The sequence below is a fragment of the Cetorhinus maximus genome, chromosome 15 (assembly GCF_964194155.1).
Source record: "Cetorhinus maximus chromosome 15, sCetMax3.hap1.1, whole genome shotgun sequence".
Classification (NCBI taxonomy): domain Eukaryota; kingdom Metazoa; phylum Chordata; class Chondrichthyes; order Lamniformes; family Cetorhinidae; genus Cetorhinus; species Cetorhinus maximus.
Genome location: NC_135893.1, coordinates 87620806 through 87638960, shown reverse-complemented (window position 1 = coordinate 87638960; position 18155 = coordinate 87620806). Strand labels below are relative to the sequence as shown.

At 44.7% G+C, this 18155-nt stretch overlaps 1 protein-coding gene across 2 annotated transcripts in view; it reads right to left on the bottom strand.

The window, feature by feature from the left end:
- Positions 1-898: 898 nt before the first annotated feature.
- LOC144690952 (extracellular serine/threonine protein kinase FAM20C-like) overlaps positions 899-18155 on the bottom strand; it is a 99185-nt gene continuing 81928 nt past the window's right edge. Inside the window, exons 5-10 of one of the 2 annotated variants that reach the window (XM_078558881.1) lie at positions 17993-18108; positions 16230-16410; positions 15054-15163; positions 13602-13683; positions 6260-6319; positions 899-1792 (exon numbers count right to left, since the gene is read on the bottom strand). In XM_078558881.1, coding sequence (XP_078415007.1) covers positions 1540-1792; positions 6260-6319; positions 13602-13683; positions 15054-15163; positions 16230-16410; positions 17993-18108 — 802 coding nt within the window. In that variant the 3' untranslated portion in view covers positions 899-1539. The remainder of the gene's footprint in view (positions 1793-6259; positions 6320-13601; positions 13684-15053; positions 15164-16229; positions 16411-17992; positions 18109-18155) is intronic. The other variant, XM_078558882.1, reaches the window with a different exon arrangement.

The window sequence follows — 18155 nt, the reverse complement described above, 5'->3', positions numbered from 1 at the left end:
GATTACTATGTTAAAGGTGCTACATAAATGCAAGTTGTTGTTATCTCTTTAATCAGTCCTGGAATAGGGAAGGTCCCACTCCTGGTGGATCAGCATGCATGAACATCTCATGAGGATAATGCCAAACGATGTCCTCCAAGTATCCCCATAGCTGTTAACGTACCGCCCTTTAGGAAGGATGATTTCCTAGAGTGTTACCAGGAATGAGGGGCTTCAATTATGTGGTGAGGTTGGAGTAGGTGAGGTCATTCTCCTCAGGCAAGAGAAGGTTAAGGGGAGATTTAATAGCGATATTCAAAATTATGAAGGGCTTTGAGTGAGTAAAGAGGGAGAAACTGTGTCCACTGGGAGGAGGGTCAGCAACCAGGTTTTAGACAATTAACAAAAGAAACAGGTGCAGAAATGAGGAGGCTTTTTTTTAACCCAATGAAGTTATTATGATCTGGCATGCGCTACCTGACAGGATGGTGGTGGCAGTAGTAATAGTAATGATCCAAAGTGAATTGGATAAATTATTGAAAAGCAAATATTTGCCAGGCTGTGGAAACAGAGCAGGGAGGAATAGGATTAATTGGAAAGCCCTGTCCAAGAGCTGGCAGAGTCACAATGGGCAGAATGGCCTTTTCCTCCTGTGCTGTGTGATTTTAGGATTCCAACTTGCCAACACCCTCTCTCTTGGCCTTCAATAGTCCTTTGGGTGAAGAGTTAGAGGACAATCAGCAGCAGTGGAGGAGTGTCCCAGTGGGAACCATGACAGGAAATCGCGGAGCAGCTTTCATTAGGCCGAATTTGATTTTTGAAGACCAGCGCTTAGAAAATCGCTCAGCCCCCGCCAAACACCAGCACCCGTCCCCTCCAGCCCACCCCACCGAATTAATCTGGAGATGCAGACCAGACACAGGTTGTTGCCATAATCTTTATTGCACTTTCACCAAATCGCAAAAACAATTACCACAAAACCCCAACACCACCCCGAAAACATTGCTAATGCAAAAGCCCACAGCCGCAGAAACCAGCTCGTCCGTCTGTCACTTGTACACAAAGAACTCGGAAAGCAAAGCTGGAAGTGGCTGATTGTCATGTGTCGGGAGGTTCCAAGGAAAATCAACATTACAGCTTTGCTGCTTCATTTAATAACAAGAGCAATGCCCAGGTTGCTCAAATCAGTTTTACCAGCTTTCAAGTATTTTGCTCATCAGCATGTTTCCCCTTTATATATATATCTATATATATATACATATATATATATATCTATTTGGAAATTTTTCTTCTCTTTTGGGATTGCACACTCCTACCTGTTCAATATTCACATCTCAGCACTGGATACCATTGAGAAAAACAAATAAATGGTTTAACTTAGAAACTTTAGTTATAATAATCTGGGATGGAGTCTATACTTTACATATTTGGGAACAATTACATCTCTGTTCTGAATTCACTGAATTCAAAAAGTAACATAAATAGCCAGTCTCTGCAAGACTTTCCATTTTTCACTTACACGAGTAAAAAAATGCGAGAGAAGAGGTCCCTCTCCCTCTACTACCTATTGGTCGTGATTGAATTGATACTGTAGTCTGCATCGTTCTCCACCACAACGTTGCGCCCTTCTTTTTCCACGCAATCGCTGACTGACTTTAAAATGATTCGTAACCTCCTGTCCATGGCCTTCAGGTGCGCCTCTATTAGGATGGGCGAGAGTTTGTCCCGTTGGAGCGATTCTGCCATCACCTCACTCAGCTTGTACTTTTCCTTTGCCAGCAGCTGTAGCCGGAGATATGTCGATTCCTTTATTCTGTCGGGTAGAGCAATGGGAAGGCAATGGCATTAACTGCAGGGATTCAACAATTAATGTGTCAACGATGGTTTCTCTCTAAACTTGAGCTTTGCCGCGCGTATCCTAACTTGCACCAAGTCCTGTTCATCCATCACCCACTGATCGAGATTAGCTCTGGCAACGTCTCGATTTTTGAAATTCTCATCCTTGTTTTCAAATCCCTGCATGGCCCTGCCTGTTCCCATCTCCGTGATCTCCTCCAGCCTTACAAAACGTCTGAACTCCTCTAGTTTTGGCCTCTTCCACATCCCTAATCTCCGAGCGCTTTACCACTGACAGATGTGCCTCCAGGTCCTTAAAGCCTACCTCTTTGATCAAGCTTTTGGTTATCTGCCCTAACGTCTCCATGTGTGACTTAGTGTCATTTTTTTTTATTCTTTCATAAGACATAGGCATCACTAGCAAGGCCAGCATTTGTTGCCCATCCCTACTTGCCCTTGAATTGAGTGGCTTGCTAGGCCATTTCAGAGGGCAGTTAAGAGTAAACTACACTGCTATGGATTTGGAGTCACATGTAGGCCAGTCCAGGTAAGGATGGTAGATTTCCTTCCCTAAAGGGCATTAGTGAATCAGATAGGTTTTAACAACTGATGATAGTTTCATGGATTAGCCCACAATCGCAAATTTTTTCATGAATTGAATTTAAATTCCACCAGCTGCTGTAGTGGGGTTTGAACCCTTGTCCCAAAGGATTAGCCTGGGCCTCTGGATTTCTAATCCAGTGACATTACCCCTATGCTACCATCTCCCAATTACTAATGCTGTGAAGCACTTTGGGTTTTTTTATTGTATTAAAGGCACTATATAAGTGCAAGCTGTTGTTGCTGTTGTAAGGGTCTGACTCTGTCTCAGACTGTGGCCTCTCTGGGGGAATGGAGTTGGTAGCAAGGGAACAGAGTACGTGCCGGGGCCTGAGGACGATAGTTTTGCTTCTCATTGTTTAACTGAAGGAAATTGCAGTTCATTCAGAAGTCGACGTTGAACAAGCAGCGTGACAAGAGAGGCAATGGATGGGTCGAGAGAGGTGGTGAGTGTCGTCAGCATACGTGTGGAACCTGACGTTGTGCTTACTATCGATGCCATTGAGGAGCAGCGTGTGGATCAGCCACAGCTGGAGTACTGTGTGCAGTTCTGGTCACCACATTATAGGAAGGAGGTGATTGCACTGGAGAGGGTGCAGAGGAGATTTACCAGGATGCTGCCTGGGCTGGAGGGTCTGAGCTATGAGAAAAGATTGGATAGGCTGGGGTTGTTTTCTTTGGAGCAGCAAAGGTTGAGAGGGAACCTGATAGAGTAAAAGATTATGAGGGGCATAGATAGGGTGGATAGGAAGGCACTTTTTCCATTAGTACAGGGGTCAATAACCAGAGGGCATAGATTTAAGGTAAGAGATAGAAAGGTAAGAGGGAGTTGAGGAGAATGTTTGCACCCAGAGGGTGGTGGGAGTCTGGAACTCACTGTCTGAAAGGGTGGTTGAGTCAGAAACTCTCGTAACATTTAAGAAGTATTTAGATATTCACTTGTGTTGCCATAGTCTCCAGGGCTATGGGCCAAATGCTGGAAAAATGGGATTAGTGTAGCCAGATCTTTGTTGACTGGCATGGACATGATGGGCTGAATGGCCTCCTTCTGTGCTGTAAACGTCTATGAGTCCAAGAAGTCGGGGGGTGGGGAGGGGGGCAAGTCTAGATCATTGGGGGCCTCCAGAAATAACAGTGAGGGGGTGGGGAGAGAAGCCATTGCAGGAGGTACTGTGGCTACGACTGGATTGATAAGAATGGAACCAGGCAATGGCTGAATAATGGAGGAGAAGTAGTAAAGAAGGATGGTGTGGTCAACTTGGATCAAAGGCAGCAGACAGGTCACGAAGGATATGGAGGGTTAGTTTACCATGGTTCAGTCATGGGAGATGTCATTTGTGACTTTGATTATGATTGTTTCAGTGTAGTGTCAGAGGCTGAAAGGTGATTGGAGGGATTCAAACTTGACATTCTTATTTCTTTGTCTAATGTTAGACAAACCTTTGAGACATGGAATTAACCTCATGCAGTTTTGCCAATTGTTCGAAATTCTTAGGATCTGAGAAGAGGCTATTACTGCTAAATCTTTGAGAGGTCAATAAATCAAGAACTTCAAAGGAGCAAATATCAAACAAAATTTGACACCAAACCATGGAAGGGGAAATTAGGGCAGATGACTAAAAGCTTAGTCAGAGGTGGGTTTTAAGGAGCATCTTAATGGTGGAGAGAGAGAGAGATACAGATGTGGAGAGGTTTGCGGAAGAAATTCCAGAACTTAGGGCCCAGGCAGCTGAAGGCCCGACCACCAATGGTGGAAATTGAAATTGGGGATGTTCAAGAGGCCAAGGATATTCAGGTTTCTTTCCTTACTCTTTCCTTATTCCGATCTCTCTTTCAAAGACTTGTACTTGTGGCGGGGGGTAGAGTGTTTGGAGGATCACTGTTAGCCCCCTTGCCTGATCTTAATTCATCGGCCTAGGTTGTGGATGGAAGCCTGTTTGGACATGAGGTGAGGGCGGAAAGGGAGGGAAGATGATAGTCTGATAATCCCCCAAATCAACTCATTTTACATGCACTTTTCAGCAGCAATCACTGGATAATGATCAGGAATGGGAGTTCTGTGTAATTTCCCCCCTTCCCCTAATCCAATGGTATGACGTCAATTGTTGTACCCCTGGTGTCTGTAGCTGAGAGCAGTACAGAGTAGTGTTTGTGTCTCAGAGCTGACTGGTCAGTGTGCATAGTACAACTCACAAATTTTCTTATGAGGATAAAACAAATCTCCTGTAAAGTTGTTGCATGCGCGTACCAGCATGAGGAAAACCCAACTGGTACAATAAGAGTAAGATTTTAAATGGCAGCTGAGGTGTGACCATGTCTACAAAGTGCACCAGCAGTTCTGGAGGCCAGAAAGAATGGGTTAAATAACTTTACTGCAAACAGGTCATTCCATTTTATTTCTACATCTCTGAGTGTCTGAATTTCACACACCTGTGACTGGACAACCTTCTGTTACTGAGGTAAGGCCACACTTAAAATGATGCCCAGGGTCCAACAGAGCTGAACTGCAGAATATTTGTGTATTCAAGGGACTTAAGGGAGAAAGATGACTGCAGAGGTGACTCCATGCACCATAGTGACCTTTGTGCACAATGATCTCTGCACTACAATAGCCTCCGTGAATCAATGTGACCTTGGTGCACAATGACCTCTCACTCTATCCCTGGCACATACAATGAGCAGCTCATTGCTGTAATTGGAAGACTTCTGGGTTGACGTTGGGTCCAGATGAGATCCAGCTGACTGGACGACAACAACAACATATAATTACATGGCATTTTAATGCATGAAATATCCCAAGGTGCTTCAGAGGGACATTATTAAACAAAGAAATCAAAGAAGCTTGGTCAAAGAGGTAGGCTTTAAGAAGTATCTTAACGAGAAAAACAAGAGGAAGGCGGAGAGATGTAGGGAGGGAATTCTAGAGCTTGGGGCCTAGGCAACTGAAGGCTTGGTGACCAATGATGGAGAAGTTATAATTGGGAATGCATAAGAGGCCAGAATTAGAGGAGTGCAGATATCTTGCAGGGTGTGGGGTTGGAGGAGGTAAAGTGAGGATGAGAATTTAAAAACTAAACATTGCTTGAATGGGAGCCAATGTGGGTCAGTAAATACAGGGTGATAGGGGAACGGGAATTTGTGCGAGGTAAGACATGGGCAGCAGAGTTTTGGAAGACCTCAGGTTTACAGAGGGTAGAATGTGGGAGACCAGCCAGGCATGCATTGATAGTCGAATCCAGAGGTAACAAAGGCATGGATGAGGATTTCAGCAGCAGATGAGCTGAGGCAGGGGAAAAGTGGAACAGTGTCATGCAGATGGAAATAGGTGGTCTTAGTGCTAGCTCAAATATGAGGTTGGAAGCCCATCTGAGGGCTTCAACTGTGACACCAAGCTTGCAAACAGACTGGCTTAATTTCAGACCATTGTCAGAAAGAGGGATGGAGTTGGTGGCTAGCTAATGGAGTTTGGAGACAGGGCCAAAAACAAAGGCTTCAGCCTACCCAATATTTAATGGGAGGCATTTCCGCTTATCCATCACTGGGCGTCAGCCAGTTAGGCAGTCTGATAATTTAGCAACAGTGCAGGAGTTGAGAGAGGTGGTGGGTATTGTCAGCATATATGTGAAAATTCACGCTTCTTCACCTCAAGCTAGTTCACAGTTGCCGTGGCCGATCAGTCCGGCATTATATCACCAAAAGGAACTCGTAGCACAAACCATGATTTCTGTAATTGGGAATGCAAGATTCTGCATTGGAAAGAAGCACTCTGAATTGTTATTGGAGGCTGCAGGCATGGAGGACACAGGAAAGCCAACAGAGCAACTCTCCCACTCTCTGCACTTACCTACAGCACTGATTCAGTGGCACCAGGATGGAGAGCTCATCATGCGAATGTTTTCCAAACCTGTAGGAGGACATCAAGAAAAGATTAGAAAGCTTTGACCCAGTTCCAAGCATTCCACCTGAAATCGAGGAGAATTGTGTGTAACACACCTTATACATGGAGCTCGCCACAGCCTTGACATCAGCAATAGGGGAAATGACAGAATCTATCAGGAACATGTTAGCAGGCCACTTAGAAAATCAAAATATTCTTGTGCAAGGTCAACACGAATTTGTGAAAGAGAAACTGCATTTGATAAATCTGTTGAATTTACAACTCAAATCCAGTTTACAACTGGATTTTCAAAAAGCATTCAATAAGGTGCAACACAAGAGGTTTTTACACAAAATTAGGGCTGATGAAATTGGGAGTAATCTATTATCATGGAATAAGGACTGGTTAATGAATGGAAAATAGAGAGTTGGAATAAATGGCTCATTTTCAGGTTGGCAGTAACTAGTGAGTACAGAATTGATGTGTACTTGGGTCACAGCTACTTATAATTTATTACTAAGATGGGGGGTGATTTTCTGCAAATATAAAAGCAAAATACTGCGGATGCTGGAAATCTGAAACAAAAACGGAAAATGCTGGAAAAACTAAAGGTCTGACAGCATCTGTGGAGAGAGAAACAGAGTTGATGTTTCGAGTCCAAATGATTCTTCGTCAGAGTGATTTTATGCATCTAGGTTTGCTGCTAATGACACAGGGTTAGGTGGGCAAGTAAGCTGTAGGGAGGAGGCAAAAGGATTTAAACAGGTTAAGCGAATGGACTAGAATGTGGTAAATAGAATAGAAGGTGTTTACAAAGTCCTTGTGCAACTTGAAACTTTAATAACTTTGGATGCACACATGATAGAAGCAAACTGTAAATGGTTTGTAAAAACATAATTCATAAGTGTTTTTAACGTTCTTGCTGTTATGAAGCTGAAATGGTGACGATGTAAGAAAAGGTGACTTATTGGGAAATCGATTGAACAACATGTTACAAACTTGGTGGTTATGTGGAAATCGGGAAATTTGAAAGGTATTGTGTAAAAATTGAATGAATTACGCTTTCATTTGCGGATTACAGTTTGCTTCTACCCTTTCCACATCCAAAGTTAATGAAGCTTAAATTTGCACAAGGGCTTTATAATGTATAAAGTGGAGAAATTATAGTGTATAATGTGGAGAAACGTGAGGTTATCCACTTTGGTAGGACAAATCAAAAAGCAGAATATTTTTTATCTGGGGAAGAGACTGGGAAATGTTGATATTCAAGGGGATCTGGGTGTCCTTATACGCATATCACAGAAAGTTAATATGCCGATACAGCAAGCAATTAGGAAGGCAAATGATACATAGGTCTTTATTTTAAAAGGATTGGAGTACAAGAGTAAAGAAGTCTTACTGTGATTGTGCAGTCTTGGTGAGGCCATACCTGGAATACTGTGTACAATTTTAGTCTCCTTATCTAAGGAAGGATGTACTTGCCATAGAGGGAGTGCAATAAAGTTTCAAATGACTGATTTCTGGGATGAAAGGATTGTCCTATGAGGAGAGATTAAATAGTCTAGGGCTACAATCCTTGGAGCTTCGAATAATGAGAGCTGATCTCTATGAATCATAGAAAATTCTTCAGGAGCTTGACAGGGCAGATGCTGGGAGGAAGTTTCCCCCTAACTGGGGCATCGAAAATAAAGGGTCACAGTCTCAAAATAAGGGGTCAACCACTTAGGACTGAGATGAGGAGAAATTCTTCCATTCAGAAGGTTGTGAATCTTTGGAATTATTGACCTCAGAGAGCTGTAGATGTTCAGTCATTGAATATATTCAAGACTGAGATCAATAGATTTATGGATACTAAGGGAATCAAGGGACATGGAGGTAGGATGGGAAGATGGAGTTGAGTTAGAAAATCAGCCATGATCTTATTGGATGGCAGAGCAGGCTTGAAGAGCTGAATGGCCAACTCCTGTTCATGTTTCTTATGTTCCTATATATTTTTGCAAATGTTCTCATTAACACGGCTTTTGGAATGCAGTTGAATAAAACAGGCTGTGACACTTACACATTCGTAATCTACATATTGTATTGCAAGCTCACGGGTACTGTGTGAGACCTTGAAAAAATTGTATGGTCACTCAAGACTATTGAGTTTTCCTGTGCAGTGAAATGTATTACAAGTATTCTATAGTCCCTTAGTATCCAAAAATCTATCGATCTCCTCTTTCCATCAGACAGATCCATTAGAGGCTTTAATGGTACTTCAGTGCTAATGCATAGTGCTAAAACCCCTGTGTGCAGACAACGTCTGGTGTTAACATTCCTCTCAATTCACAAAACACACAGCGTTAACACTCCTCACAGTTCACACAACCGTGTTAGCACTCCTCACAGTTTACACAACAGCCTTCCAGGTTGAGACAACGCAAGAACTAACACACAATTCTGACAGCTGAAGTCACTTAACCAACATGCAGTCTGCCATTAAGCAAAGTACTACCTTGCAAGTGCAGACTGAATTCACACCCAATGGGCAGAAGTTTACGGTCCCGTTTCAGCGGGGACGGGGCCGTAAAATGCGACGAGACATTCTAAACCTCACTGGCTTCGGTGGGAATGTAAAATCCCCCTGCTGGAAAATTTCGCCCAATATCTCTCAATGCCTTTTAAAAATTTTTTTTCATGGGATGCGGGTGTCACTGGCGAGGCCAGCATTTATTGCCCATCCCTAATTGCCCTTGAGAAGGCGTTGGCGAGCTGAGTACCACCGTAGTCCATGTGGTGTAGGTACACCCACAGTGCTGCTCCCTCTCTCTCTTCAGAAACACAGCTTCTGATCTCTTTAATGTCTCCTGGAGCCCATTCTGCCAGTTTTCCTTAGTAATCTACTCCATAAACCTTTTTATTATCTTTGGTTGAAAATGTTCCACTTGGTTTCCTAATTTTTTACTTCTGTCCATTGAATTTGAAGCCTTTGCTCTGATAAACAAAGCACCATCGATCTGCTTTGTCGCTCCTCTTCATTTAATCTTGAAGGCTTCAATCAGGTAAACTAAATGTGGCAACAAGCCTTCAGTATTCAGACACGGAGGCTCATACAGCTCCTGTTGTTCAGCACAGGTTGACATAAAAGCTTTTGGATCTGTGACCAGGTTAGTAAGAATACACACGGTGAGTACTGTTGCACTATCTCTCCCTCTCTCCTCTCCTCTCTCTCTCTCTCATTCTCTCTCACTGCTGTGAAAACAGTTTCTCCCTATCTACTCTAGCATAATCCCTCATAATTTTGAATGCCTCTATGAAATCTCCCCTTGACCTTCTCTGCTCTAAAACCAATCCCAGCTTCTCTAATCGCTTCACATAACTGAAGTCCGTCATCCGTGCAGTGCCATTCTGCTAAATCTAGGTGCCAACTGTGGCTCGATGGGTGGTGCTTTCACTCCTGAGACAGGAGGTCAGGGGGTTTAAGCTCCACTTCAGCAAGGTGCGCACATAATCCAGGCAGACAGTACCTGTGCATACCGAGGGAGTGCTGCATGGCTGGAATTCAGCTGAAATGCTAAACCAAGGCCCTGTTTGCCCTTGCAGGTGGATGTAAACAGTCCCACTGCACTGTTTCGGAGAAGAGCAGGAGAGTTCTCCCTGGAGTCCTGTCCAATATTTATCCCTCCACCAACATCAATAAATTTAACTAGTGACTGATGTAAACCTGACAATTGACAGCTTATCAATCCTGAACCAGGCCACTGCAACAGATTTACTCTGCTCAGGAGCTTGCAGGAGCCTTAGCTTTATTCATTGAGGTGGAACAGGCTCGAAGGGTTGACTGGTCTACTGCTCTTATACGTTCTCAGGAAATGATCAGGCCGTTATCACATTGCTGTTTGTGGAAGCTTGCTGTGCACAAATTTGCTGCCATGTTTCCTACGTTACATAAGAACGGGAGTAGGCCACTCGGCCCCTCGAGCCTGCTCTGCCATTCCATAAGGTCATGGCTGATCTGATTGTAACCTCAACCCCACATTCCTGCCTGCCCCCGATAACCTTTCACCCCCTTGTTAGTCAAGAGTCTATCTAGCTCTGCCTTAAAAATATTCAAAGACTCTGCTTCCACCGCCTTTTGAGAGAGTTCCAAAGACTCATGACTCTGAGAGAAAAAAATTTCTCCTCGTCTCTGTCTTAAATAAGTGACCCCTTATTTTTAATCAGTGACTGTCTAGTTCTAGATTCTCCCACAAGAGGAAACATCCTGTCCATATCCATCCTGTCAAGACTCCTCAGGATTTTATATGTTTCAATCAAGTTGCCCCTTACTGTTCTCAATTCCAGTGGATACAAGCCTAGTCTGTCCAACCTTCCTCATAAGACAACCCGCCCATTCCTGGTGTTAGTCTGGTAAACCTTCTCTGAACTGCTTCTAATGCATTTACATCTTTCCTTAAATAAGGAGACCAGTATTGTACACAGTACTCCAGATATGGTCTCACCAGTGTCCTGTACAACTGAAGCATAACCTCCCTACTTTTGTATTCAATTCCCCTCACAATAAATGTAACATTCTATTAGCTTTCCTAATTACCTGCTGTACCTGCAGACTAGCCTTTTGTGATTCATGCATTAGGACGCCCAGATCCCTCTGAATCTCAGAGCTCTGCAATCTCTCATCATGTAGATAATAAGCTTCTTTTTTAATTCTTCCTACCAAAATGGACAATTTCACATTTGCCCACATTATACTCCATTTGCCAGATCTTTGCCCACTCACTTAACCTACCTATGTCTCTTTGTAGCCTCCTTATGGGCAGGATTTTTCACTGAGCGGTTTGGTTGCGATGACGTTGGGTGAGCGTCCCGGCGTCAGCGTGCACTCGCGGGATATTTCGGTCAGCGGGTGCGTGTGGGAGTTGGCCTATTAAGGCCATTAACAATCCAATTGGTTTAAATTTTTCGCTGCCTGTCCCAACTTTTGCATTTTTTGCAAAAACCTCCTGCGCGGGCGGGGATGAGGTTTTTGATCCGTCATTAAAAAAAAAGAGAAATTTTTGTACTGACTTCTAACATGTGATGGAGTGGATGAGGTTTTGCGAAGAAATGCAAAGGCTGCCTTGGGCCTTTTTCACCTGCCCGCCAACTGTAAGGTTGGACGGGTAGTGAAGAATTTAAATCAATTGGATTGTTAATGGCCTTAAGAGTCACATGAGGGGACGTGTTTTTTTTTAACATATTAAAAATCCTTATTGTTAACTTTCAAAACTCTTCATCTCCCTGAGGCAGCTCTGTGCCTCAGGGAGCTTTTCCTGCGCGCACTTGCTTGACTTCGCATGCTCACCCTCCATCGCCTCCCCCCCTCCTCCTGCACAGGCAGCGCTGCAGCAGGCTTTTCGTGCTGGTTAGGCCGTAATTGGCCCGCCAGTGTGAAACTGCGGTTGGGCCCCAATTGCAGTTGGTGGTCGGTTTCCCAACTGCTTCCCACTGAGCCCGCCCGACGAGGGGAAAAATCCCGGCCTATGTCATCTTCACAACTTACTTTCCTGCCTATCTTTGTGTCGTCAGCAAATTTCACAACCATCCCTTCGGTCCCCTCATCCAAGTCAGTTATATAAATTGTAAAAAGCTGAGGCCCCAGCACTAACCCCTGTGGCACACCACTTGTCACATCCTGCCAACCAGAAAAAGACCCATTTATGCCAACGCTCTGCTCCCTGTTAGCCAGCCAATCTTCTATCCATGCCAATACATTACCCCATATACCATGAGCTTTTATTTTCTGCCATAACCTTTGATGTGGCACTTTATCAAATGCCTTCGGGAAATCTAAGTACAGGACATCCACCGGTTCCCCTTTATCCGCAGCACGTGTGGCTCCTTCTAAGAACAGTGACTCCACTTCAAAAGTACCTCACTGGCTGTGAAGTGCTTTGGGACACTTGAGGTATTGAAAGGTGCCACAAAATTGCAAGTTATTTCTTCCTGAATCTCCTCTATGCCCTTTCCAAGGCCTTGACAACCTTCTTAAAGGTTAGTGTACAGAATTGGATGCAATATCCCAGCGAAAGGCTAAGTAGTGATTCATAACAAAACTTCCTTGTTTCTGTACTCTCTGCCTCTCTCTCAAGGTTCTTGAGCAGACTAAGTCTCTTGCTGTGGTAGAATTGACAAGCTGTAGATGTCAGGGAGACACCAGACACCTCGTTCTATCCCCAGCTTCCTTCACCTGGTGAGGCCAAGCAGCCTTCATTCAACTATGGCCTTGGGCCTCTCGTTCATTTAGATAATGGGAGGCTCTCATCAGCGTTGTTTCCAGGCACTGGTGACCTGGCAGCCTTTAGCTGCTGCCCATGTTTCTTGGGCAAAGTGATAGGACATTGTTAATTCAGGAAGCAGTGTGATGGTCTGCCTCGCCACTGAACTGCTCAGTGAATAAATCATCTTCGGCAGCTATTTTTGAACTAGTAATGCTCGGTGCTGATTTCTGCTGTGTTGCAAGTGATGGATTAAGTGATGCACGGACATTTTCCTGAAGAGTGGTTTGAGTAGTGGACCCTTCCGCTGGACTCGGGGACCTAATTTTGTGCCCAGTTGAGGATTGATCGGTGCAGTGTTGTACTGGCCTCAGGGCCGGAGACACAGAGAGACAGTACAATTCGCCTGCCCAATGGCAGCATCGAGATTCAGGCCAGGACATTGCCACTGGCTCACTGTGCTCACGATGGGAGGCATTGCTGCTATCAGTGGTATAGAGGGTCAGGGTGCTTCAGAGCTGAGCTCTGATCATCCACAGCAGCCACATGGCCCTTGAGTCCTGCCCGGCTTCACCATGGAAATTTTAATCTTTCAAAGAGAAAAAAAAATCCTGTAAATTTCTTTCCTTGAGCAATTCACTCAGCACAAACTGCCAATTGAACAAGGAACTTTCCTGTGCCACCCTGGATCTCTGCATTCTCCAAGTAGCTGGCATTTGGTTCTAGTTTTTACAGACTCTTGGAGATAAACTGTAACTAAAAAAAAATAAGTATGATAGAGTTAAAGTGATATCAATCTACCTAGACACACGGATACACAAGTACATGAACACGCATTTAAGGACTCACACACACATGCACACACACACGCACACACTCATGCTCACACACACACGCACACATGCTCATGAGTGCACTCTCACACACACATTCTCAAACACACATATACACGCTCACACACACTCAAACACACGCACAGAATGCGCTTTCATGAGCACACATACACACACACATGCACACACATGTATTTACACTGTTTGAATCAGAAGGCACCATCTTTTGTCAATCCTTACCCTCGTCCATTATCCAGATGAATAATAAATGAATCATTTCCAAACTTTTCAAAAGTTTCATAATGGTGCCGATCCATATTTCCTGTAATAGGAAGGAGCAGGAAAGCAATCAGACTGAAGGCAGTCAGTGTGTGATATGCTTAACACCATGGAGACCAATCCTGGCCTAGTCCCACTGCCTGCCTCAGGCTCGATTCCACACCCTGGTGCCCGTCCTTTCTCCAAAGTGAGCCCAGACAGCGGGTGTCGGTGGGAGGGAGGGGCTCTGAGGGCAAGCTCAATCCCGTCCTCATTCATGCCTGACTTTCTAACAGAAATCACCGGACATGGATCAAGGTTGGGTATGCAGCCCGATCCGTCCGTTCCCAAGAGATGTCTCAGGCCAATTGTAGCCCTTTGACCACCATCTTGGGGTTGCCAACTTTGGTTGGACAAATTCCTGAAGGTTTCATCACATGACCTACTTCCAATTGCCCTGCCCCCTAGCCACCCTCGATTGGTTGCCTGATGTGCCCACCCTTATGGAGCCCCGCCTTCTTCTGTGTTAGAAAGCATGATCAATTACTTGATTGGATGGTTCTTGACTGTCAATTAGGCCTATTTCCTCAACTCAGATATTTTTTATAACTAATGAAGTGCTCAAAGAAAATGAAACAAAAGCCACACAATTTGCTTTCAGGCCCCCTAGATTTTCCTCCACAGGTTTTTTCTCACAGTAATGTCCTGGAGATGAATCTTCAATTCCTGGAGACTCCAGGACAATCCTGGAGGGTTGGCAACCCCACCCAGAAAGCTGTTGCATCTGGGGGTCAGTTGAAAACTTCGGAACTGAGATTCATTGATGTTTGTTACGTAAGGATTAAAGGTTATGGAAACAAGGCAGGTAAATAAAGTTAAGATGCAGATCAGCCATGATCTCATTGAATGGTGGTACAGGCTCAAGGGGCTGAATGGCCTCTCCTCCTGCTCCTGTGTTCTGGGTGAGGTCAACTGACTTAGCACAGATTGAGAATCAAACCTGCATTCTTCCTGTCCAGTGCCATTACCAACAGAGCACACATGTCTTCCCAAACATTTCAGCTATTTCTCAGTGGGCCGCACATTCACCTTTGAGTCAAAAGGTTGGGACTTCAAGTGTTTCTCCAGGTCTTGAGCTTAAAAATCAAGGCTGACACTCCCAGTGCAGTACTGATGGAGTGCTGCACTGTCTGTGGTGCCATCTGCCCTCTTAGGTAGTTGTAAAAGATTCCACTGCTATTTTGAAGAAGTCATTGCTGCTTGTGGGAGCTTGCTGTGCACAAATTGGCTGCCCACGTTTTCCATGCTGCAACAGTGACTACACTTCAAAAATACTTCATTGGCTGTAGAGTGCTTTGGGGCCTCATGAAAGGTGCTATATAAATGCAAGTGTTCCTTTCTTCCTATTTTCAGAAGCAAAGCAAACTTACTTACCCATAAGAAAGTCAAAAATAGTCATGTCGATGAGATCAAGGAGACGGGTGCCACTGTTGTAAGGGGCAGTCTGTTTGACTTCCTCACAATAGTCAGGATCAACTTCCCACCTGTTGAAAGGAAACAGAAAGCTGTTGTAAAAGGGTGTGCTACCGCTGTGCAGCGCGTGAGATCTCAGTGCCTCGTCCCTTCTCCGCTAACCTTCCTGAGTTGAGGCAGTCACCTGGTGTTATTGTCTCCGTTTATCCCAGCACTTAATAGTAACTTTGCAGGCAGCTGATCCTGGAATCTATTTAAACAGATACAACAGTCTGCATCACAACAGCCATTACTGAGGCTCCTGGATTTCAATGTTAATTCCATATTTTGTGGATTCTATCTCTATTCATCTATCCTGGAGTTGGAGGATTCAACAATTAATTGGACTACCTCTCGCTCTCTTCCTTTGAGATGCTGCTTAAAACCTACAAACTTTGACCAAGTTTTTGATTACTTGCCCTAATGTGTCCATACATGGCTTGGCATCAAATTTTGTTTGATAAACGCTGCTGTGAAGGGCCTCGGGATGTTTTATCACATTAAAGGCATCGTTGATGGATAGTTTCAGAAGGAAATGTTGCTTCAAGAAGGGAGCTCACATGTGGGTAACAGTCTGACCTTACAGTTTGGCTCTAGCTCCACTATGTCTCGGTTGAAATTACTAAAGCGCTTGGAAAATGAATTAATTGAAGCATGGATTTCGAAAGAGCAGGTTGTGGTTCAGACGTCCTTGGGAGGAATTTCAGTCGAGTACATTAAATGCAGTGGATATAGATTTTGAAAAGCACTTGATAAGATTCCTGGGTTAAGATGGCCAATCAGGAAGCAATACACAGCAGTGTTAGTCTCAGATTCCTGACCTTTCCCTGGCTCTGGATAGGTTGAGGTAGGTAAGAGGGTGATGAATGTGTCAATCCAATGTTTAAAGAGGCATAACCCCTTCCACAAATACAGTCATAATCGAACCTACTGTGCTCTTTCTATGATTCTTTAAAGAACCGTTGTCCCTTTAGTAAATTGCTGTTACCATGGACCTTAAACAGAAGCTGTCCCTTTAACAAACTGCCCTAACTCAAACTTATTCTGTTCTTTAAAGAGCCTTTGTCCTTTTAACAATCCGCTCCTACTTGAACTTACTCAGCTCTCTTGCGTTTATGGTATGACCGTCGCCATGGATTCCTCCAGGTTTTCCTTTTTGCCAGTGCTAGGTCAGGTAGGAATGCAGCCAGTGAGCCTTCGATCTGGTCAGGCTTCCCGCATAGTGCGTGCTCAGTGGAACAGTAATAGGAACACTCTCCGTAGAAACACACATTGTTGGCTGGTTGAGGAAGGAGAGATGTACAAACACAGTCAGCAACAACAAGTCATAGAACATAGAAATATTTACGGCACAGAAGGAGTACATTGGGCCCTTCCTGTCTGTCCTGGAGCCCTGTAGGTTACAGTACTTCAAGTGAATATGCAAGCATTTCTTAAATGCAATGAGGATTTCTGCCTCTACCCCCCTTTCAGGGAATGAGTTCCAGACCCCCACCATCCTGTTGGGTGAATGGGACTTGATGCAAGTTGCACTTAAGTTGCCTGATTCAAGGACATCGCAGGTGAGCTGGGGCATTGCATCTGCAATTTGTTGGACGCAATCTCTGGGGAATGTGCTAAGTTGTGTGCAGGGCGAACAGAATGGCCGTAAGGTGATTATCAAGCAGATGGTGTCTTTCACTATTATTTTGAAGCAAGAGCTCTGATTTGCAGTACTGTCCTCTGGTCACCAGCACTACTGTCTACGCAAAGGGCTTGAACTCCACAAGCACTTCCAAATAATCCTGAATGGCAGCAAATGTTTGGGAAAAAGGGGATCTAATTTTCAGTGGGCATGACTCCCTGTCTTTTGAACCCACTGGCAAAACACTAACAGGGCAGCCAATGCCCTTCTGTAAGGTTTAACATGCCTAGTTGCAGAATAAAACTCTCCTTACTTTGGCCCCACAACTTACCTCAGTCTGAATCTCAGGGGAACACCCCTCCTCCAACTGCACTGTTTCCCACACCAGCCTAACTTCTGGCCTCTCTGAAGGGGTTAATTTTGCAATCCTAATGGGAAACTCACACCCGTAAAGTGTTCTTTCTGGAGCCAGGCTTGCAATGCAGAGCTGGAATTCTCCGACCTGTGCTCACTGATAGCACGACTCTCCACGATGGCAAGATGCCATCCTGAGCCAAATTAGGGGCAGTATTGATCCTTGGCTCATGTCAACCAGTGAGGCTGTCAGAATGAGGGATCAGTGTTGGCCATGACACCCAGGAGAACTCCCACTGCTCTTTTTTGAAATAATGGCCAAGGGATCTTTTATGTTCACCTGACAGGGCCGCAGTCTCATTCGAAAGACAGCACTTCTGACAGTGCAGTACTCCCTCAGTACAATCCCTGGGAGAGTCAATCTGAATGCTATGCTCTAGAATGGGACTTGAACCCACGACTTTCTGGCTCAAAAGGTGAGAGTGCTACACATTGAGGCACAGCTGACACCTATGATACTGGAGATGAGGGGATTCAGTTTGCCAAGAGACTAGAGAAGCTGGGATAAGTTCTCCTTAGAGCAAAGAAAGTTATGGGGAGATTGAGTTGAAGTGTGCAAATCACTGGGAGCGTCAGACTGGATTATGTGCTGAAGTTTCTGGAGTGGGTTTTGAACCCACGACCTTCTGTAGGTTAAGGTGGTGGTGCTGCACACCATGTGACCATGTGAGCCAATTACCCTGCCTGTGTGACTCCTCCTTGACCCACCCATGGTCGGTCCATTGATCAGCCCCTCCCACAAGAGGGAGGACCTTTGCTGTTGAAAGGTGCCACCTGGCTGTGTGAAGTGGGAGTACAGGCCCCGTTAAATCAGCTTCCTTACCTGGTGAGATGAAGAACGTCCTCCAGAGTTTTTTGTCACGAGTCACGTCTCTGATTTCTCTTGTCATGTTGACCAGCCTTCCGGCAACAGGCGGCACGCGCCGAAAATCCAGAATTCTTTGAGAGGGAAAAGCCAGAAAGTTACACCACAATGAGAGCAATGG